A 23,672-nucleotide genomic window follows, 5' to 3' on the forward strand; every position below is an offset into this window, starting at 1 on the left:
CTTGGAGGTTTATACACAACACTTTTATTGCGGTATCTGAATACTTCCTTGTATGTGTAAAGTCCTGTTACATTTCACCTCTCTTTTAGAGTATAGAACTGAGTGAACATGAGGACCGTTGCTACTCCCTATAGCAGGGCTTGGCTGTGCCTGTTGTCACACAGGAAACCTGCGATGCTGCAAGGAACAAAATCATGTCTTCCCAGGTCCAAGTCTGGTACTCTGCCAACAGCATCTTCCTCTTTTTTTGTGGACCCAGGTAAATATTTGCAGTCTCGAAACAACTTTCATCAGAATCAGTCCAAAGGTGACACGAGCATAAAAGGGACCAAGAAAAGGTATGTTTATGTCCCATTCCCAGAGTAAGAACAGCAGCAATGTCAGGAAAGTGGGAAGCTTGTGCTGCTACTGTCCCTGTGCTCTCTGTATTCTGGGTAAATTTAAATCCTCCCTTCCTAGAACTGGAGGTTTTGACAGACACCAAGTCTGCTGGAAGTTAAGTAATTTTTATAAAACACACAGGGAAGGATTCAGCATGTGGTACAGCTTTGGGTTTTGATGCTCCCTGAATCAGGTGATGGAGTTTGAGCTCTAAAGAAACCTGACACCCTGTTGGGTAGAGCTGTGGCATGATTTCGAACCAGGTCTTCAGGCTTGTTGCTCCCTGGAAACTGAGTTTTGATGTTTGCATTGTCTCACATAACTCTCAAATCATCTGTGTTGGTAACCAACCTTTTTCAAGGACTTGTGTATAATAAACAAAAATAAATTAGTTATGCTTACCTTTTTCCTCCTGTGCAAAGGTGACCTGACATGTGAAGCTATCCAATGAGGTGGCAATGTAACAACCTGCAAGACCTCCCTCCCTCACACCAATTAAACAGCTGTATGTCTGCATATAGTCTGCAGGTTTTGTGAGTTGCCAGCCAAAGAACTGAGAGTTTAACACCCTCACACGTCCTACTTTGCAGGAACCAACAGCCTTTTAAAAACAAGTCAAGATTATTTTTAAAAACACTTGTTTGTGAGTTGTTTTAATGAGGGAGGTTGTCCCACTAATCACTATCACAACACAAACATCCCTCACTTGATGATCAGTGGAGACATTATGTTCTGAAGTCTCAAAAGTTTGTGCTGAGACGGACATCCTACCAGCACAAAAACATTTCTATCTTGAGAGCAGGGTAAAGTTATTACATCCAGGCCTAAGGCTAAATAATCCCAGGGGTCGAGACATTCAAACTGAACTTGCAACATAGCTCTTAAAATGTTCCCCACTTTCTCTAGAATAAGCCAGTTGAAAAAACACGCTCATGTTTCTTGTTAATTTTAGCGTGCGGCTATCAGCGAGACCTTGATGTTGTGTGCAAAGGAAATTGAAACCTTACCCCAGAAATAGCTCACTTTAAAAGGATTTATTAACATCTCAGCTTGTCTGGGCTCCAATTCTGGTAACTGATTTATCTAGACAGATTCAACACCAGGACTGAGCACCATGGATTTTGTTGAAGTTCTCTTGGGTTGCTGGGGTCCAATTAACATTTCTCAAGATCGTGACCTGCGGTTGGAGCAGAGAGCTGCACAAAAGTTTCTTCTCACATTGACTTTAATAAGAGGTGGAGAGGCTAAGCCACTCTAATAATAAATAAATGTATATAAAGTGCTTTATAGCACTTTAAATAGACAGAAGCAGATGCTGAATCACAGCAATGTGAAGGGACCCTTCAGAAGGACCTGCCAGTGCAAGCTCTGGCAGATCACTACCTGAGTCCTGCTTTTCCTATAGATTAGGTTGTATGTCTGCCCTATAAACACATGCAACACAAGTTTTTTACTTCTAAAGGCCTAATAATTTGCATGTGAATACTGGGACACAGTCCTAAGAGTGGTTTCCCACTCTGCAGTCTTGACTATGCTCTGAGAGCTCAGCTTCTCTTGTTGGTGGTTCCCATGTGTTATTGTTTAGGACAGAGTCTGGACCTCCCAAAATCTGAACTCACATCACTGGAAAACAAATAGAAAGCCCAGTTCATGCTAGCTGAGGTTTCAGTTCAGAAATAAAGCATCTTTTAGTCTTTCATGCCTCTTCCCAAGACAACTGCTATAATAATTATATTTTTGCCACAGCACACAGAGGAATGGGGCCTCATTTTCCAAAGCTGTGTAAGGCAGACAGGAGAATTCACCTCAAATTTTGAAGCTCTTAGAATTTAACAGAAGGCCTGTTGAATAAAACAGGGACTGCACAATGTCTTTTGTAATGTAATAATGGAAACAGCCTTTGTCCATCCTACAAGAGTGGTACTGTTAGGAGCAAATGAACTTTGATCTTTAGACTGTGAGACAAAATTTTATCTGGAAAAAACCCAGCAGGTTCACATGAATAGTGGATAATGCTATTAAGGTTACTTCCAAACTACGAGGTTCTTTTGAAAATGAAATATTGATGTAAGGACAAAATTCTCAGCAGTTACAGAATCACTTAGGAATGGAAATGTGAGCAGATCTCAACTTATAGTAGGTAGAAAACGATCACTATTTTGACAGAACAAAGATTTGTAATACAGATGCACTTGGTGTGTGTGTGTAGAAAAAATAGACTGTTTTTTCATGCTTGAGCTCCCAATTCAGGATGCCTCAGTGAAACAAAGAGCGAAATAACCTGCTAAATAAGTGTACTTCAGGATGGTTCCAAATTGGCCAGGTCTGGATGGGGACCTAGCTTTGGCCCAGCTCCCCCCATTATAGTAACTTTGTAGAGTTGCAGAAGCCATTTCCATTGGCACAAGTGAAGCCTGTTTCACTGGCTCTGATAGTGTTCTGCTGCTATACAGCAGCTGAAAATCTGGTTTTAGTTCAACCAGATGTTAATTCCCAAAGGCCGGGGAAGTCCTGACTGCCTCGAAATAGGCTTTTTAAAACAAAGCACTCTTCTAGCCTCTCCTACTGGGGTATTTGCCACTTCGTCTATCATAACCTTTGCCTTGCTTTCAAGATTGTTGTAAGGCTTTATTAATGCTTGCAAAAAATTGTCACATGCTACTAAAAAGTAGCTTTTTAAGTCTGATGCACTTTAACTAGCTTGAATGCTGAAAAATAGTCATAAAATCAGGAACCACATTGATTGAAGTTTGTTTGGAACACCTGGGTATAAAATCACCACCTAAGACATCAGGGCATGGAGAGGTGAGAAAATCCAACTGCATGTAATTCCAATCTAAGATAATTAATTGAGGGTTAATTGCTAGGGAGAGGTTGAGAAGACTTGCCCTTCATTTGTGCAATTTAAGGGGCAGGACGTGGGGATCTCAGGTGTAAGAGCTGGTCCATCACTACTGTCTGCTATGGTACCAGGTAAACTCTTCTACTGGCTAACCAGGTTTTATTCTTAAAGGTAATGTGGTTAGGAGGTACCTCAATGAAAGCCTTCCAGTTTCAAGCCCTACATTAACTTGTTCTCATGCTAACACTGCTGCTTTACCTGAACTGCCTTTTCTTTCTCTTGGATTTAATCTGCCTAATGCAGGTACAAATGGCAATTGCAGTCTGAATAGCAAAGTTCTTGGTTGCTTGTGGTATATAGATTGGCGGTTTCTCTGATCCTAGTGATGTTGCAGCTTTTCCTGGCCTCTCTAGATCTTTCCTCAATGTAGGTAACTGTGTTCTGCAAGAGGTTCTTGCACAATGACGTTTCTGTCAGGTCCTGCAACGGTACTGCCCCACGCATCCTCAAATTGCATTTTCAATTCTCAGAGCTGCCTCATGTTATGAGCTCACTGTAATGCTGTAAAGGCAGCATTATGTCATCTAGAAGCACTAGCAACCACTGCTTTCTTCAAAGGACACTATAGTATCTTATAATGGTACCTCAGAAGATGGGCACCTAGCTTGGTGTTGTGGAGAGCAGCACCTCAATGCTCCTCATGTATCTGCATTATAAATATTTCTGAGTCTGTGCAGGGATCAGCCTCTGCTCCTTAGGGTTATGGCACAGAGCTTAGACTTCACATTCACCCAATATTGAACTAATATAATAAACAGATATTGCAGTATCTCTATATTGCTCAGATATGGCATTGGCAGGACAAATAGGAGAGATGTAGAGAGTTGTTATACATACTCCTTGAAATAATAATTTGTGGTGGATTTTACCAATTTTCCCTGTTCAATGCTAATTTACCAACTCATGGCTGCTTACATATGTGTTCACTTAGTTTTTATCAGCTGACAGTTATCAGCGTTTGAGCTTCATGTTGACTCCTTGTTTGTGCTCTTTTGTTACTGAGGCAAAAAATTTAATTTTAAAAACTAAAGATGCTCAGATTTGTTTATCCAACTCCCATTACTTACTGAGGGCTACTTAACATATTCTCTACAGTGTTGTGTAGGACAAACTAAAAAATGAGACTGTCATGCTCCACTGTGATCCAGAGAGGAACTGAGCCAGCTGAATACAATTATGCAAGCTGGAACATGAACAGCATCCAAAACACACAGTAGAATTTCCCCCTGGCATAGTAGCACTCAAAAAACATGCCATACGTTTGCAATAACTACAGAAGGTCAGGATCTTGGCTTTACAGCTCATTGGAGAAAATGGACTTGTTAGTTTATTCTTATTAGTATTTATACTAGACTGTACCTGGTTTCTTGTGCTACACTCTCCTCAGTATGGTAAAATGAGAAAAGTCCATGGTGCCAATATAGGAATGAGATACTTTTTCAGAACCTCTAAGGCAAAAGTTCACCAAGCTTTCTTCATTTAGTATGGTACTTAAACCTTTATGTTAGAAGCTTCTATAAAACACACTTTTGGGTGCACTTGTAATAATTTGGAGCAACTGTAAATACTGCAGCAATTATACTAAGAGCAGTCAAAATATTTAATTCAAATTACATGCCAAGTAACTTTGCCTTATCATAACATTGTCTGCATTGTCAGTATGATGTGCAATTTTTTATTTCCTGCTCTGAAAGACTGTTTAGTTCTACTGAACATTGTTAAACAGATGTAGCATTTCACTCGCGCTGGTTGTGTTTCAATTCTGGATAAAGTGGTTCCTGTAAATAAGGCTTGCAAAATGCTTTCTGTCTGAACAAAACTATGGGCCGGTTTTTATTACATGCTATTGTTATAATTATAGGATCTCCTGCTTAATCAGGATGTGCTTAATTAGGATAGCCATTTAATTGGGACATCTCCCAAGGAACCAATTTAGCTTAATGTTATTAGTACTATCTAATCAGGGCAGCTTAGGAAAAAAATGGCTTTTAAAAAATAAGACCCCAGTAGTGGAAAAGATGTTTTGCTGGTCTGATGCATCCAGTCCATTCCCTAAAGGTTCAGATTGCAGCGTTGCTCAAGCAGCTGCAGGGATGATCTCCTTAAAGTAAGAGAAGACAAGTACCATGCTTCTGTTGTGAAAGTACCAGAAGGGACCTTCACTCCTGCTATTGGCTTCTGTGTCCTTACACCAGAATACCCTGGCAAATGAGAACCATGAACTTCATATTGTACCCAACAGGAAGAAAGAGTCTTCAGCAAATGTAAATGGTGAAGTGGAAAATACCATGTTTTAATCATTAAGGTATTTTCAAGGATATGAAATAAAGCAACAAGTAACAGGTCTTAAAAGGAGAGTTGTTCAGAGATTCCCAGTGAAACTCTTTGAAGCTAATGCAATTGTGATTATACGTTCGGCATTGCCCAATGAGATACCACCACCAAACACAAGGTGCTGTTGTAAGGAAACAGAATCGTGCAAGTTAGGCCTAAAATCCAATAAGAAGTTCAAAGGCACTACCTTCTGTGATCATACTTAAGACTCCGTCTTGGCCTATGAGCTAACATTATCCCAGATGGGTAACATGAGCCTGCAGATGAACAAAGGTTGAATTTACAGTTTCAAATACTAGTCAAACTTGGAATGAAAGAAAACAAAGTAGGGAACAGGCTTACAGTTGATGTAAATCTGTGACATTCCATTGTAATTGATGCAGACATGCTGGTCCTCATGTGGTGAACGTTATAGCTTCAGATAGCGAGATGAAGTTGTGATGCATTTGCTTGTGCAAGGTGGAAGCACTGGAACAAGGTTGCCCAGAGGCGTTGTGGCATCTCCATCCGTGGAGACATTCAAAACCCATCTGGACATGGTCCTGGATAACTTGCTCATGGTGACCCCGTTTGAGCTCAGGGGCTGGACAAGATGACCTCAAGAGGTCTCTTCCAACATCAGCTGCTCTGTGAGTCTGTGAAGGTTCTGACCACACTCCCCTCAGTATGGGTAAAGAACAAGGCCGGAGACTGAGGGTCTTTAGTTAGGCACAATGTTGATTTTTGGTGAATCTGGCTTAAGAAATCCCAGTCCCCAACATTCCCTCTCCTCTGCTTTTTCCCATGCTGCAAGGTCACTGTCTCTTTACTTGTGGTGATATAACTATTTATAGGCCACAGTATTAATTGGATCAATGACAAGACAAGGTTAAAAATAGCAAGTTTTCTTTTTAATTTTGAATGTTTATTCTTCTGAGTGTTATTTGAAAATGCATTTCAGGTCATCTCTCCAGTTCCCAGCTCTGCTGGAACGTACTGTCATATCACATGAGATGATGAACAAGTGAATAGAGAGAAAGCTGAGAAGAGACCAGCATGATATCTGGATCCAACATATTGTATAGTTGCACACTGATTTACATTTTCTCACTGAAAGCAAGAAGAGCTGTTACTCAACATTAATTAATTAAAAACATCAGACCTCTGTCTCCTGCTGACTGTACGTCTTGGGTACTCTTCATACGGGGATAGAACATACAAAACCAGGTATGCTTTCTTTAGGTGCAGTTGAAGAGGTCTAACACTTAACCAAATAAGAATTAAAATTGCATGAAAGTATATCCAGCAAGTTCTGCACAGGTATGAGTTCCTCAGGGGCTGGATGGCTCATTAGTACTACAGAGCCTGCAAGTAAACTCATTCAAACTAAGTTAATTATAAAACCAAGTGACTCCTCAAGAGGAGAAATAGTTCTAATTGTGTGACTGCCCATCCTTATTCAGGTCACCTTGTACAACCTCATTTCCTTTCCAATGCTCTTATTCCCTGAGTCTATTCTGAATTGAAGATGCTGGGGCTGCAATTTTAAGAGATTCAGATGCAGTTGAGATGGAAGTGGTTTATTGATTAGTGTCCTGGTGTAGGGCTGAGTTCCACACCTCCTCAGTTACAAATTCCCTGCATGACTTCAGCATGTCACCTTGGAGCTGAATTTACTATTAGATTTAGATGGAGCTTAGGCACCTGTATTTCAAAACAGGACCCTCAGAGCTCTCCCTAATCTTAGACTTCTGCATCGTGCCGCTTCCCTGGTCCATCTGAAATCATGTTGTGGCCACGTCCAGAATCCCCTTGGTATCACCACCACTGATGAGCTGTTCACCTTCCCAGTCCCTGCTGCTCTCTGCAGAGTAAGTGCTGCCCAGTCTGTGCTTCCCCGAAGGCCTGTTCCATTAGCTGTGCATCAGCAGCTCGGGTAAGGCAATCCCCTTCCCCTATGCTCTCGTAAGACTGCTGAGGGGTTGATGTATAGACAGTGCATGTAGGACCCTTCTTCCCTGCACAGCTCCTGCAGTAGCAGAGAGCTATATTTGTAGCACAGGTAGATAAGCAAAATTATCTACCTGTGTCTTCAGGGATCTGAAAAATGAAAGCTAAGGTACAAACCTATTTAATTTGAAAGTGTATTCTTTTCCCAGGAGTTAATTATCTGCACATCATTGCTGTCTCATGTGGCAAAGAGCAGCTGCTCTACGGCTGTGTCTGCAGCTCTGTATGTGTGTGCATAGCCCTGCATGTGCTTGTGGCATGTGGGAAAACACCCAGTGGTGTCCAAGTCAGTGTGCTCCTAGTGTTTCTAGGAGTTGTCTGTAGCTGCCTACACTTAATTTCTGTGTACCATGATGGCACTGTGGGGCCTGGAACTCTTTGTGGGAGATACTACTGACAGTTATTTACAATTAACACATGTTTACGGAGGATGCAACACAGATATTCTGTCCTACAAGGGTAGTGATTTGTAAACATCTATTAAAACACTTGACTGTTTTCCTGAATAGATAATATAAATGTTATTTTTTTTAAAGTTTGACAAAGAATAGAAGTTCTTGGAAGCTGGTGCTATTTATTAGCCCCATACCTCTTATTAATTTGTATTTATTTATAAAAGGAAATACTAAACATCATCCACTCATAGTATAAAATGGGATATTGCCACTGATAAGCGCACTTAAAACAAGCATCCCAGTGATTATTTTCATTCCCTAACTATAGTAACAGACTATGGAGTCTAACATAACACACTAAATGAGTGCAGCCAGTCCAGCTAATGGCTGAATCATAGCAACAGCATCAATTGATTTATTTCCCGGTCTGACAGAAAACTAATAAAGATTTTACACAATCTCCTAGATACAAAAGGATTAAGATTAATGTCTTAAATCTGTTCCTTATGTTCAAATACTCTCTCTGTACACACAGGTGCTTGCTACTACCTCTTTCATGTGAATTCTATTTGTAAAAAGTGATACTGAGTTAAGCTGGTTGAAATAAAGGCACATTCCTCAAGAACACTGAGGAGAAGCTATTAGCTATTCTGTACTGCACCAAATCATACCATTTACTCACAGTCCAGTCACAATAGTGTATTCATGTGTGCTTTACAGTGTTTATCATTACTGTACTGTTTCTTTATAGTCTTTCTAGTGAAGCTAATGTGTTAACCTAGGAAGTACTGCACAGTAGGGAGTCTAAAATGAAGCTACTTCTATTCCTGACATAATTTCAAGTAACAATTTTTTTTACTGCATTCCACCTGTTTGCAGAATGAGGGACTGGTTTTCATCCTTGTAAGTTTTTGCCTGGAAATAGTCAAAATAAAAAAGTGGGTTTCCTTAATGAAGGATTTTTAAAATGTGTAGTGTACACTTGTTCCATGGCCTAGATCCTAATAAACTATACGGGCTTATGATTTATTTTATATATATTTTTTAATTCTGGAATGTTTTGCATCTTGTTGTTCTAACCAAATATGGTTTGAAGAAAACTGATCTGTGAAAATGCTTTGAAGCATAAAGCCTCATATTGTCCTCTCTTAATGCTTAACCTTTGCAAAGCAGGAATATAACACATTCATTTTGCAGTGCAAAGAATTAAGCATGTGCTGGATCAGGGTTTTGCTGGCAAATATATCGCCTGTTGCTCTGAGTACAGGTAGAACACTTATTTTTGTTTCAGTCTTCCCACAAATAGGAAGATACTCCTTATTTAAGACTTCTCTGCCCAGCTGTCAGCAACTCGCCCAGACACAGAATGCAGCTACGCTGCCATGAAGCTTTCCCTTACAATGCATGGAGAATATATTCACTCAATTAAGAGCCATGTTTCGTAGACTGTTTCTGAGAGAGAGGAATTATTTTAGCAGTCTGCAGGTTTAGTAACAGTCCTTTTGGTCTGCTAGTGAAGATTAGCTTGTTTAGTGTGAGATTGTGCATGACTGAGTGTGTTGTCATGAGCCATAGGAGACTTCTGTGGTGGCTTCTGGAAATGTGGGTTATCATGAAAGGACGCTACAATTGGCGCAGTGTAGCTGTGTTTCTGATGAATGGAGTTAGGTACGCACTGAATTTTAAATGGAACTGGTGTCATTAGATGATTTCATCAGCATTAAAAATCTTAACCAAGGCGCCAGGCAGCTTCTGTTGCCTTTGAATTCTGTGAGCCTTCCAAAAATACAAGCCCAGGGGGTATATGCACATTATGCTCCTGAAGCAGTCTGTGTATTTGCCATGACTTTAAACAAAACTCTCTGCTTGACTCTATTAGTTCCTGTGAGTTTAACATACATGCTGAGGAGATTAGAACTTTCCAATATTTTTCAACCATGTTTCTGCTGTGAATGCAGTGTGTTTCAGAATGTAGTTATGTTGGTCTTAAGACGTCAGGAACTTTTCTACACTCTGTCTTGAAAGAAATATTTGATACATGTAATTACTTTTAGTCATTAAGTCAGCCTATCAAGTAGAATCAATGCTCATTACCTTACTACAGTCATAGCATGAGATAAGTGCATTCTACATGCAGTCACGCTGTAATAAAATGGAATCAAGACAAATATTTGTGAATTATGAAATAGTATTTGCCCACTAGCTGCCAACAGGAAGCCTTTGTATTCCTATAGCCTGGACAAGAGACACATTAATTCAAGAGCAAAAACTATTATGTTCAAAGGACAGAAATTGTTACCTGGGACTTTAAGGACAAAACTTTGCCCTACTTTTAAGAGTTAAAGTGCAAGTTTCATGTTCTGGATGTCATCATAGCTTTTGACTGACAACACTTCCCTTTCTACTGTCAAAGGTTGCATCTTGATGTTGCATTTGTGATATCCTACAAAAAATACTTATCCTTATTGTTATTACATCTCCATGTCTAGCATAACCCATCATATTTTTCCAATAGGTAGAAAAAGTGTACAATGCTATATTTTGTGTACCATGACTACATTTTTATTTTAGTATTATGGTTGGCAATCTGTATTATAGTTGCTATTGAACAAAGTATTTACTGTCATATGAGATGAATACTATAACACTGTTTAACTGAACATTTTTAATAAAAGGGTGGTATGATCTCATAAATTTAAGTCCTAAAAATTTCCTGGAGTTCACTTTCATCTCAGATTTCCATCATATAATCTCTGCGCTGTTACTGGTCTTCATGTTTACTGATCATTTATTGGAAGGACAACAAAACAATTCTGGATAAGGCCTAATGAGCATTTCCTGGCAGGAAAGGGCGTTATACAAAAGTATAAATCTCAGGCTTATTCTACTTACGCCTTCCTGAGTTCAAAGAAGTGCCTTTGTAAAGCAACCTGAGAAAGTGAGGGGAGGTCATAAAAGCTGTGTGGATGTTGATGCTCATAAAATATAAACCCAGATTACCCATGGTGCTAAGCAACAGCAGTTTCTGTTGAAATCAATACTGGCCTGAAAATCAGGGTAGTATTTCATGAATTAGAAATTTGAAGATAACAGTCTGTAATGAAGCATCAGGTGACCTTGTGAGAAGACACAAAGGTCAAAGTAAAATAATTCCTTAAGAACACCTTAAGGCGTGATGTCTTAATTTACAATAAGCTCTGTCAGACTGTCACGCTTCATGTGTATGTGTGCACTGCGTTTGCAAATACCAAACCTACAGTGCGGACCCTGACTGCTGTCACAACATCATTACCAACCACTGATTATGATTACATCACATTTATAATGTACAACAACATGCCAGGCGGATAGCAGATACTGTTATTGCACTCTTTCCTTGCGTGTGTAAATGTAATAAATATAACTCGGTTATAGCACAACATATGGTCATCTCTAGTACCCTGGTTTACTTTCTGTGGGAGCGGGTAACCCAGGTCAGAGAAATTTACCAGTTTTTTCAACCCAGTCAAAGCATTTCCGAGGTTCAATGAAATTTTTATAGACATCCCACATCAGTTTTCATCTCTGCAATCCTGGTTACTTTCTGGTTGGGGTTCAGGAGAGTATGTCATGTAGGGCTCAGTTTCCTGTGCAATCTGGGAAGTCTGTGAAGATGAGCTTAGTCCTGGCATGGGAATATTCCAACGTTCCACATTAAATTTTTGATACTTAGCCTGTCATCTTCTCCTTGGTTGGCTGTGCTGCACCATTGTCTGTCCTTAGGAATAATGCATCAAGCTATTAATCCTTCATATACCAATGGCTCTTATCATACAGTACAACTTGTTTTCTCTTGATAAACATTAACTGAGAACTAAGTGTTGTGTACTTTATACTATGAATAGTATTATGTTATTTTACAGAAGCAGATACAGAAAAGTGGAATAACACAGGCAATGCTTTATTATTTAAGACTACCTATAGCATGCCACTTAAGTTATTTTCTTGCTCTGAAAACCTTACAATCTTCTTATAACATGTTACAAGAGGCAGGATTATAAAAGCTTTAAAAAACCAAAAAAAGCAGGGTAAGGTCTTAGAATTGTACGAACTCATGATTTGCACAACTCTGACGTATTCCACCAACATTGCCTCTGTAACTCAGCAGGTAGAACTCTGTAAAGAGCATTCTCAAAAGCATCACTGTACACAATGAACACAAAAATGCTTGATCCTTCTTAAACATGAACCTTATCTGTTATTTACAAATGGATAATATATATATAAGCTATTTCTGTTCTGTTACCCTCTGCTGCGACCGAAGAGACATAGCCCCCCTCAATTGCATTAAAGCCTCATAGCAGCAAGTAAAATGGATCTTTCAACCATGCAGACATAATTGCATCCAGCCTTATGTCTTTGCCTTCAAGGGGAGCAGTTGCTAGAGCAGTTCTTAAAAGCCGGCAACATAATATCCTCCATTGCATTTGTGCACAGCTGCGTAAGCCTTGATGTCCACACAGAATGTATAAGTGGTGATAAAGGACTTTTCCTGTTATGGCTATTTGTGCCAGCAGGATGCCTAGTGTGTAAAGAAAGATAGAGTTTACACCTGGCATAGATAGTTATAGAATCATAGAATGGCATAGGCTGGAAGGGACCTTAGAGATCATCTAATCCAACCTCCCTGTCATGGGCAGAGACGCCTCTCAACTAGACCAGGCTACTCAAGGCTCTGTCCAACCTGGCCTTGAACACCTGCAGGGAGGGGGCATCCACAACTTCTCTGGGCAATATATTCCAAAGTCTTACTACCCTCGTACTGAAGAATTTCTTCCTAAGATCTAATCCAAATCTGTTCTCCTTCAACTTAAATCCATTTCCCCTTGTCCTATCAGTGGACACTCTTGTAAAAAGTCCCTCTCCAGCCTTCCTATAGGTTCCCTTCAGGTATTGGAAGGCAGCTATTAGGTCCCCCCAAACTCTTCTCTTTTCAAGGCTGAACAATCCCAGCTCCTGCAACCTGTCCTCGTAGCAGAGGTGCTCCAGCCCCTGGATCATCTTTGTGGCCCTCCTCTGAACACGCTCCAACAAATCTATGTCTCTCTTATGGTGGGGACACCAGAACTGGACACAGTATTTGAGGTGGGGTCTCACAAGAGCAGAGAAAAGGGGAAGAATCACCTCTCTTGACCTACTGACCACGCTTCTCTTGATACATCCCAGGATGCAGTTGGCCTTCTGGGCCACATGAGCGCACTGCCAGCTCATGTTGAGCTTCTCATCTATAAACATCCCCAAATCCTTCTCTTCAGGGCTACTCTCAACCCACTCTGCCCAGTTTGTATTTGTGTCTAGGATTGGCCCGACCCAGGTGAAGGACCTTGCATTTTGACTTGTTGAAGCTCATGCAGTTTGCACTGGCCCAATTCTCAAGCCTATCAAGGTCCCTCTGGATGGCATCTCTTCCCTCAAGTGAGTCCACGGCACCACACAACTTGGTGTCATCGGCACACTTACTGAGGGTACACTCAATGCCGTCATCCATATCGCTGACAAAGATGTTGAACAGCACTGGACCCAGAACAGACCCCTGAGGGACACCGTTTGACACTGGTCTCCACGTAGACATCGCATCATTGACCACAACTCTTTGAGTGCTACCATCCAGTCAGTTCTTTATCCACCGAGTGGTCCATCTATCAAATCCGTGTCTCTCCATTTTAGAGACAAGGATGTCATGTGGGACAGTGTCAAACGCCTTGCACAACACCTAGTCGTTTGGAACTTAGATATATATTTTTTCTGGGTTTACTCTAAAGTTTATTTAGCCACCTAGGGAAATGTTGAGGTTGAAAAACACGTACCTCAGGATGTTATGTAAGTAGATGGATAGGCAGCAGCCGGTTGGGAGTTTTGAGGACCTGCATTTTCGCAGTTAGATGTATGGGTGTGGTTCAGTGGCTTTTTGTGTTTAAATCCTTTAGTTTATCCAGTCCAAAGTCTGTTAGCAACAAACAGTACTTGACTTCAAACTTGACGCTTCCCTTAATCACTAGAGGAAGATACATCCATTTGTGTCTGTCTGAGTTACTGTAAAGTTGGATCTGCTTGCTTTACATATTTATTTGTGATCATGGATACAAACTGCCACTGAATTACAGTCAAAGAGTCAGGCCCTGATGGTATTTCTACCCTTTGCAGGAAGAACTGGGACCTAACACACAATGCCAGTGCAGAGCTCTAGTGGCAGGTCTCTGATTTACTGTAAGTGCTCTATCAAAAATTTTTCACTTAGAACTAGTGACAGACACATTCATGGAATTATGAATTCTAAAAGTAATTGTTTCCATTTAAGACACTCATGCTTGAAAAGTTGTATACTTAAGACCATAAATCAGATAACCTTCTGTGTGTGTTTAGCAGAGTATTCTTACAATATCTTGACACACATCTTAGTTAATTAAGTGTTGTAATTAGAACAAGTGCAGGAAACAAGCAGAATTACTCAAGGCTAATTGGATGAACTTGATCCTAAATACAAAAACACTACAAAGTTTAGGCAGTATTTAAGCCCTCAAATAATACAACACAATTTTGGTACAAATCAAGCTGATGAGGATGAATTACTATATTTTGTACTACTTGGCATCGTGTGGTTGTATCAGCTCTGGTATCAGCTACAGTAGCAATTTTCAAGCTGCGTATAAGATAAAATGAGAGTTGTCTTGTTCTGTGTTTCTGATAGACTCAATGTCCAGTCTAGAAACGACATTGCGTACAAACAAACTAGGAGAAACAACTCCTCATCGTACTATGGCAGATAACAAGGAAAAAAAGGAAGCAGAAATCCAGTTGAAAGAAGTGAAAAATGCCTTGCCAGGTAATTGAGGAAGATACAAAAAGTAATTGCACATGAACTCTCTTTCTCTCTGAGATATACAGGTTCTGCCCAGAATTAGAAGGGTGGCTGCATCAAAACAGCTTCTGTCCTAAGACTCTGCACACAAGAATTTAAGTCCGAACTTGAAGTTTTGCCATTGATTTCTGTGCACCCAGCTCATGGCAAGGGATTAACTCTCATTTCTGCCAGCTGAGGTTATCATCTTGTTTCCAGATATTCTGTTCAACTTCCATATTGCCTGTCAGACCACAGCATGGAAAGAATTTTTTTCCTCACCCAGCTGCTTACCAGCTTGTCTAATCAGAGAACTTCCAGCTAAGGAATTTCTAGCTGTCTGCATAACAATACATCAGATAGCTTCAACTCAGTGCAAACCCATTGACTACAATGAGTAATGGCTGCTTATTGTAGCATAATTCAGACTGGAAATTAACTCATTAATTAGTTAAGATTAGTTTAACAACTCAGGATGGAATGTGCTTTCGTATTTCTTTAGCATTGGCCTGGCTGGTCTCCTTTTACTCTTGCTGCCTTCTTTTTCAATCTATTTCTCAGTATGGGCTTCTTGGACATACCTACTTCTTGGTTTCTCAGTAGTCATTGAGCAATATCTCTGGCTCTAGAGGTTAAAATGTGTTTATGGTTTGCAGGTTTTGTGGACAGAGACTAAAAATACCACAGATGTGAAAAAACATGACCCTCACTTTAGTAGAGCAATTGACAATACCAATTTACATGTAGCTTGGCTTCGGCATGACCTGGATTCCACTTGTGCACTTCCATTGACCTTCTACTGATTAGTTGGCATTTCAGCTCCATCTCTGTTGTTGATGCCAGCAAGTGGAACTGGTATCTGACATCTGGTTTCAGATCTGACAAACGGTTTCCACAAATGTGTTATCATGCCTGTTCTGACCTTCTGAATGAGACACTTTGCAATTAAAGCACCAAGGAGCTGCTGAAGCAGAAGTGACATCTTGCTACTAAGACCTGAAACAACTCTAACAATCCAGCTGCCTTGTACCGTCATGGCATGCAGTTTTAGCATTGCAGAGCTTTGTGAGCGACAGCAACATGGACTCATTTCCATGTAGGTTTACATCTGTTTTTCACTTGCTTAAAAACAGTGCTCAACATCATCTCAATGTGTTTTAAGAGTTTAATCCACTGAGTAACATTTTCATTTGCCACCATCCCTCAATAAGTAACTGTCTTCTTTACATACCGGAGTCATTGTTCTGTGTCCCTACTTGCAGAAGCAATGGCTATTCCCAAGCCTATATGATAGAGAAGTTTCATAAACAAACATTTATATATTTACACATCTCTGTTCCACTGGTGTGTCAGCCATGCATAAAAATCTTACTAATACAGAAGAACAGAGAATCTTCTCTAATGCAACTTTTGGCAGCCTGCAGTGCTGAAACTGGAAGCTGGGGTTTCCACTGCAGCCATGGTAGAGATGTGAGCTTAGCTGACGAACCCCATGTCAGTCTACACGCAGCCACAGCTTAGTTACTGATCTGTTAGTGCAGCCATGCATATGTCAACCCAGCCTCCTCTATGTCTGTACCGTCTCAATAATGTGAACATATTGTATACTATGGGAGCTCCTGTAAACATTTATGACCTTCCTTTGCCAGTTCCTCAAAAAAAATCGGGCAGTTAAGGCTTTCTGTTCACATCCCAGCTATGACATCACCAGTTGCTTTTTATACCTACAGGTAATAATTGGTGTTTGGTGTCAGTGCATCTGTCTGAAATGTTTTCTGCTAGCTAGATAGAATTATGTCTGCAGTTCAACATCAGTGAGCCCTTGGAAATTTCAGTCTGCATGGTGGATAAAGGCAAATGATCGTATTCTTCCATTGATGCAGTTACCGAATTATGCTGGCAGCTCAGAATCAGTGACTTCACTTCTTTTTTGAAGTTGCTATTTAGGAAACCATAGATAACAGGGTTGACACAGGTGGAAGCCATAGCTACCAGGTGGCACAATGAGAAGATCAGATTGTGGTGGCAAGGTGAAATGATTTTGTAATTCCAGTCCACAATGGTGTTGAAAACATGCAGTGGTAGCCAGCAAACAGCAAAAGCAGCAACCATGGATGCTAACAACATATTTATCCGTCTCAACTGAACTGCTCGGTTGCTATATTCATTCTTCTCAAACATGTCCTTTCTCTTCTGTAGACGTAAGTAGATACGCAGGTAGCAAAGTATAATGAAGAACAGTGGGATGCAATATTGCAAGAGCAATAAAGTGGTAGTGTAGATAAGTCTGTGTTGCTCAGAAGGCCACGAGTCGATGCATATGGCCTTGTCAGAGGAAAAATTCATGATGTGTGAGAGCTGCTCATACAAATCACTAGATAAGACAGATGTGGTCAAAAAAGGCAGAGACATGAGACATGCTAAAGTCCAAATCACTCCAATTCCTAGATAGGCTTGGGAGATACTTGGCCTCCAGCCAGTTGGGTTTATGATGAGCTGGTGTCTTTCCAGAGCGATAAGGACAAGAGAAAGAATTGACACTGTCACAGATGTGCACTGAGTGAAAGAGGTCATTTTGCACATTACTTCCCCAAATATCCAGTAGTCCATCATGGTGTAAACAACGGTGAAAGGCAGACAGACAAGACACATAAATAAATCTGAAATTATTAAGTTGGAAATTAGGATGTTGGTGACGTTGGCCTTTTCCTTCTGCCTGGCGATGACAGCAATCAGACAAATGTTTCCCACAATGCCTAGGACAGCCTCCAAGCTGTAAGAGGTGGCCAGAAAGACAGTAAGGTCGGTGATGTTCCTGCACTGATTAGAAATGTGCACAGGGAAGCTTCGGTTTGAGCTCCAGTTCCTACTGTTCAGGAAAGGAAACCATCATCAACAGCCCTTGTCTTATTCATCCTGAACCCAAAATATTTGTCCAAAAAGGTGATAGTCAAACAGAATCTGGGTCTTCTGGAGCCAGCCTAAAAAAGGTTTTGTGTGTTCTGTTTGGCTGTGGAAGACCTGGGTATATCTGCAAAAGAAAGGAAAAAAGATTGCTTAAGTTATGCTACAAGAAATTAGTCAAGAGAGTAGAGTGGGAGACAGAGAAGCAAATGCCAGGGATTCTGTGTATATTCTGCAGCTCCCTTTCATATAGTTTATTAGATCATAAAATGAAACCTTTTGCCAAACTGTGGTATGGAGACCTGTGCAACTCTATTGAATTATGACTGTGTTCACTTGTCATGAGGTTGTCCCATGGATTTAAGAGCATCTTAACTTTGTCATTTAACTCAGTGCAGTATCTTGAACATCACTAATGCAGTAGAGTGGTGATTCAAGAAAGCTGGATCAAAACACACTTGGGGGTAAAAATTGTATGTAATTCTGGTTCTGATCCAAAACTGAGTGGAAGACACATTGTGGGGCTGCATTTACCTTCAATTGAGCTAATCATCAATGTGAAAAGTAAGGCATTTTAGGTGCATAAAGACAACACTAAATTATCTTATGTGAATTAATCTGTGAAATGCATTTGTGATTGCAGCTGGAACCCACATTTTCTTGAGACAACCACCATGCAAAAATTCAGTCTCATATCCTCAGGAGGGATAATATGAGACAATTCTGAAAAAGTCTAAAATAATTCAAACTAATGTCAACATTTTTCAGCTTCTGCACAGCTGTGATAAGTCATGGGAACGCAAGTCCAAGTTCCCTGCCTTCCCATTCTGGATGAGCTCCAGTGCCCATGAAGCATTGATGTCTCCCTCTGGGTGGTTAATGTGGCCATCACAGAGTTTATCAGAAATATGGTCCAGTCTCCTGATTTTGGCTTTAAGAGTGGGCGATTTTGACAACATCTCTGAATTCCTTGTGGGAAGCTTTTTATTGACTCTCCTTCAGCATAATTTTGCTTTTTTTAAGCAAGAGAATTCAAGTGTTGTAATAGTATGTGCTATCTCTTGGATACTGTTCCTGCACAGACAGATGGGTCTGCTTAACCACTGCTGCAAGCCCTGAGCTGGGATTTTCAATTGTGTCTCGGAAAGCTGAACCCACAGAGTTAATTTGAGCTGCACACTTTTGGAAATCTCAGCCATATGACTGCCTGGACTCTACCAGGTAGCTCATGAGAGGTTGTTGTGATCTGCCATAGCAGAGTCTGTGTTATAATCCTGATCCTGGAGTCCAAATCCTCTATGTCCAGGAATCAAAGGAAAAAAGATCTGACTCTGCTGGCAGTTCTCCTCAGGCCAGAGGCAGTTCCATGCTGTACTAAGGCTTGTAATGTGAAAAGTAAACTATTTGCCCATTGCATGGCCCTTTCCTCAGCAATAAAATGCCACTCAAACGAATTTATGGGGTTGTGAAAAACTTCTGAGCTTCATAAAAACAAGTGTTCAAGATATGAAAACATAAATAAAATAGTATAGTGAGCTTATCATTTTGAGTAGCATTTACTGTTGAGCAACTGCATGCATAAAGGTAACCAGTACTGTACAAAAAAGTGCCTACCATCCTACGATTTTTTGTTTCTCTTGTCTTTCTCTTTATGAATTGTATTACATGCTTCTAGAGATGTTGCCTCTCAGGAACTAATGAAAGCAATAGTGTACAGTAAATAAAAAGATGTTTTGTGATCATTGTTCTGCTTGAGCAGCAAAAATTAGTACAATCAATTCTTTTGTTGCTTTGCTAGACCTGTTGATTTATCTATCTGTATCTATCTACATCTATCTGTAATCTATTTGTATCCATCTGTCTGAGACAATCAAAACACTCACAGGAGTAAAATATAGTAATCTTTTCTTCCTCTTATTCTTTTATTTCCTCAGTAGTTTAAATCTTAATTAAAGAGGGCAAAGGAAATTTCCCAATTTGCGGACATAGGTGTGACTCTTCCTGTCCACTCACTTCAGTGTTTTCACTCAGCTCATGTGAGCAGATCGATTTATTTTCTGGAACTAAAAGAAAAGGCAATGATGATGAGCGGATTGCACAATCACATATGGAGAGGGTATGGTGGTCTGTTCCAGTGTGAAAATAGATATAAAATGAAAAATCATCAACCAGCCCCTTAGCTTTTAATGACTGCTGGCCAGTGGAGATGCTACAAATGAAATAGAGCAAAGGGATCAGCAGCCTGCAATATTGTTTGGTACCAGTCAAAGGAGTTCAGTCTTGGCATTTGGACAGGATAAACAGACTCTGCTGTAAACGAACATGTGAGGTTTTTACTACAGTCCCAGGCTAGTGTCCTTAGCTACAGTATCCTCGACAACAAACACGTTTCTCTTCTGTTGCTTGAAAAATGTGTGTTATTACAAACAACTGTGCTCCACAGAGTAAGCTGATTCAAGGGTCCTAGACACTTCTGGACATGCTGAGGTGTCAGTGAGGGAACTAATACTGTTGAAGAGAAAAAAAGAAAGTAGTGGAGCCACCTGAAAAGCAGAAGCCACATCCCACAGCTTTAAGGGGCAAATTCTCAAGAGGAATGCCAAAAGCAGAACGCGGCTGTGCAGTTGACACAGTTGGCAAACATGGTGAGGATAAAGAGGCATCTCCAAAGGCTCTGCAATGCGTTTGGTTGGGTTAGAAGCTCCCTTTGTTTTAACACCTTGCATTCCATGTTGTCTCCCACAAGATGATTGTCAAGCACTTCCTGGGCATACATTCTCCTGGTACTGCCCAGTAGCAAATAAGGAATTACCACCCTCTTATCACAGATAAGGTGACCGAGAGAGGGAGGTGAGACATGAGTTGTCCAGTGTGTCAAGGGAACCTGTGGTGCACTGTGCAGGACTTAAAACTGCCTGCCAACCTGATGTCTTGTGAAAAATCAGAGTCTAGATCACCTAGGTCCATAGTTCCCTGTATCTCTTATTCCAGCAACCATAATGTAAACAGCAGTTCTAGAAAAATAGAAGAATGTGTGTTGCACTGACCTTATACTTATGTATCCTATCATGCTATCCTTGGATGGCAGACTCTCAAGGTCAGTGTCGTGGGTTAGGCTGATCCGGCAACTAAACCCACGCAGCTCTCCCAGTCCAGTAAAATGGAGAGTCACTGCCAAATGCTGTGTTATCTCTAAGTGTTTGACTGCCATTCAGTTTGGTCTAAATGAAGAGCCAGTAATAAGCAATATCTACTTACTCTGTTTAGATATTTGAATCAAATGTTAGCTAATATACTGAATCACCAACGCAGTTGGAAAAAAGATGTTAGACCACCCACTGTATCGAAGGTTTGTTGATTGTCTAGTAAAATATAGCAAAAACTTCATAGGCAAAAAAAACCAGCTTTTGTCTTCAGAAAGTGAAGCAACACTTACTTGGCTTGTAGGAGTAAGAAGCATGCCTCCTAAATTAGCTTGCAGAGGGATTGGAGCGAAAAATTGTATCGTTTTTATTTGCTTGTTTGTTTTTAAAGAAGAAAGAGTAATCCTGTTCAGAACCTTAATGAACTTCAGGAAAGAGATCCGTAACAAAAGCTAACATGCTCAAAAAGCAAGGGTTTTCTTCTCTGATGCAGCATGAGATAGTTTCTCTAAAAAGTAAGTGTCACAAAAGTCTGCAGCAAGTTAACAGGATACAGAAGGAAAAAGACAAAGAGCTTTCAGATTTAGTGTAAGTTAAATTCTTCACATGCGTCTTTTATAGACATTCATCGCTGTGCTGTCCATGTTGGAAGCAAGGAAAAAGAGCAGGTAAGGTTTGAAGGATTTGTCCTGCTGAAAAATACAATATTCTAAACTAACAAATGTCACTCGGTTTATCTGTTTGTCTCAAAACAAGGCAAGCAACTATCACTAGTCAGCTTGAAAACCTTGTCCCACAGGGCTATCTTGTGTTTCCTAGAAAAATTCCTCAAAGGAAAGAGATTTCTGCAGAGATGGGTCAGGAAAGAAACTGAAACACTCAATGGGTTTCAAGGAGACTACTAGACAATAAATGGCCTCAAGCAGTTAATGCATGACTGTCTTTTTGAGAGATCTTTGGGCTTGAAGACATCCCATGAAAACCTCTGTAAAAACTATATTCCTGGAGGGAGGATAAAGCAAGGGACTACTACTGATACTGTGATGTATATGCTAACCTGCAAAGAGCGGGTCATTCTTGCAAAGCTAATTGTGGTCATCCCCTCCCTGTAATCAAAACCCAATCTCCATAGATGTAATGGACAGCGTGGATCAATTTCCACGAGACATAAGTCAAAGAAAAAAATGTTTGCAGTGTTCGGCTTCATTATCTGGTACTTAGAAGCAATTGTTTATCTAGCTCAGAATTTAACTAGTTGCTCAAGTCATGTTTGCTGCTTTCAGTCCCAAGGTCTTCCTGAGAGAAGTGATGCCTAAAGACATGAAGTGATTGTGTTACTTATTTAAAGGGTTATGGCAATTATCTGGAGTAAAGCAGTTATCACCTGCCTCTTATAAACGAGAAACAAATGAACAGTGGAAAGGTTTAATAGAACTCTGAAATTCATCTTGCAGATACTAATTGAGGTGGTGGTGACTGACTAACAGCGGTATCCCCATTTGCTGGCAGTGACATTAATACAGTAAAATAGATTTTCCCTGTTTAACCTTACATCTTGGAGAAAGGTTAAAAACCAGTTGGCTATCTTTACAGGTTCCCAGGAAGGTACCACTTAAATAGAAGAGGAAGCTTGCCACTGAGTATGCACAGACATCCCACAGCAATGTTAAATCTGTAAGGGATTTGGTACAATGAAATTTAATGGTGGACTTTTTGTTATTCTTCATCTCTGTTTAACTCTGTGTGGTAGAAGTATTGGCAGCAACTATCTCAGGTCATTGAAAAAGCTAAATATATTAAACGTTTCTGAAACCTGCATAATTAGAGTATAGGACAAATTGTGTATATAAATATGCTACAACTCTATAACATTGGGAGATGGTAGAAATACCCAGGAAAGTCAATACCTTTTCCCCCTCTCACATCTACACATTTTCCAAAGGAAACCTGTTAAAGGGTATGAACTTACGAGTTAACCTTCTATGACCCTGCAGAAATCAGAGAAGTTTTACAAAAGTTCCTACTCCAACTTTTTCTTTTCTGATTAAGTTCATAACAACCTTCCTAAAGATACAGAGAGCTCACAAAGGCAAAATGTGAGTAGCAGGTCAGCAGACTGAAGAAAGTAGTTAGTCCGTGATTCTTTAAAGGTAAAGGCCATTGTGACTTGTCCTGTACTCAAGAGAAAAATAATTATATTTTTACAAAGGTAATCTTTACCAAAGGAGGCAACAAATGCATAAATCATTGTAAAGGGGACCTTAGCAGACAGCCAGTTAAGATATCTGGAGAGTGATGTGATGGGTACTGCCAGAAACTGCATGGGTTGGGTGAGGAATGAGGAGCCTTGGGGACCAGGAGATAGGGAGTGTTTTCCAGTGACCAGTGGTAACCAGGAAGGCTTTCTGTCACACTGCAAGCTGTCAGGGAGCACATCTGAACCCTGAAGATCCCCCAAGAAGTTGACATCACCCTGTTGCACCCTGAAAGGTCGCAAAGCTCTGCTTCATAGATAAAAAGGTTGGGCCTTTCATGACAAGTCAAACTGGATACATTTGTCAAAAATAGTCACCTGCTTTGGTGGAAAATGCTGGTTCAGTGTACACGTGCTCTGTAAACATTTCATGGAGCTGAGAGATGTCCCTTCAAATGTTTTTTCTGAATTAGATGGAGGAGGGAGAACCCAGATGATCATTGGATTCCATTGGGTTAAACACCAGGTTTAGTATAATCATCTGCTGTACAGT

The 23,672-nt window shown here is 40.3% G+C and overlaps 1 protein-coding gene across 1 annotated transcript; it reads right to left on the reverse strand.

Annotated features, from left to right (window-relative positions):
* Positions 1-16,660: 16,660 nt before the first annotated feature.
* LOC104379296 (neuropeptide Y receptor type 4-2) lies at positions 16,661-17,793 on the reverse strand. The gene is given in 2 exon segments (XM_009986536.2): positions 16,661-17,766; positions 17,769-17,793. Coding segments are annotated over 2 exon segments (1,131 nt in total).
* Between the last annotated feature and the right edge of the window lie 5,879 nt (positions 17,794-23,672).

Source organism: Tauraco erythrolophus, chromosome 9 (genome assembly GCF_009769465.1).
Source record: "Tauraco erythrolophus isolate bTauEry1 chromosome 9, bTauEry1.pri, whole genome shotgun sequence".
In the NCBI taxonomy this organism is placed as follows: domain Eukaryota; kingdom Metazoa; phylum Chordata; class Aves; order Musophagiformes; family Musophagidae; genus Tauraco; species Tauraco erythrolophus.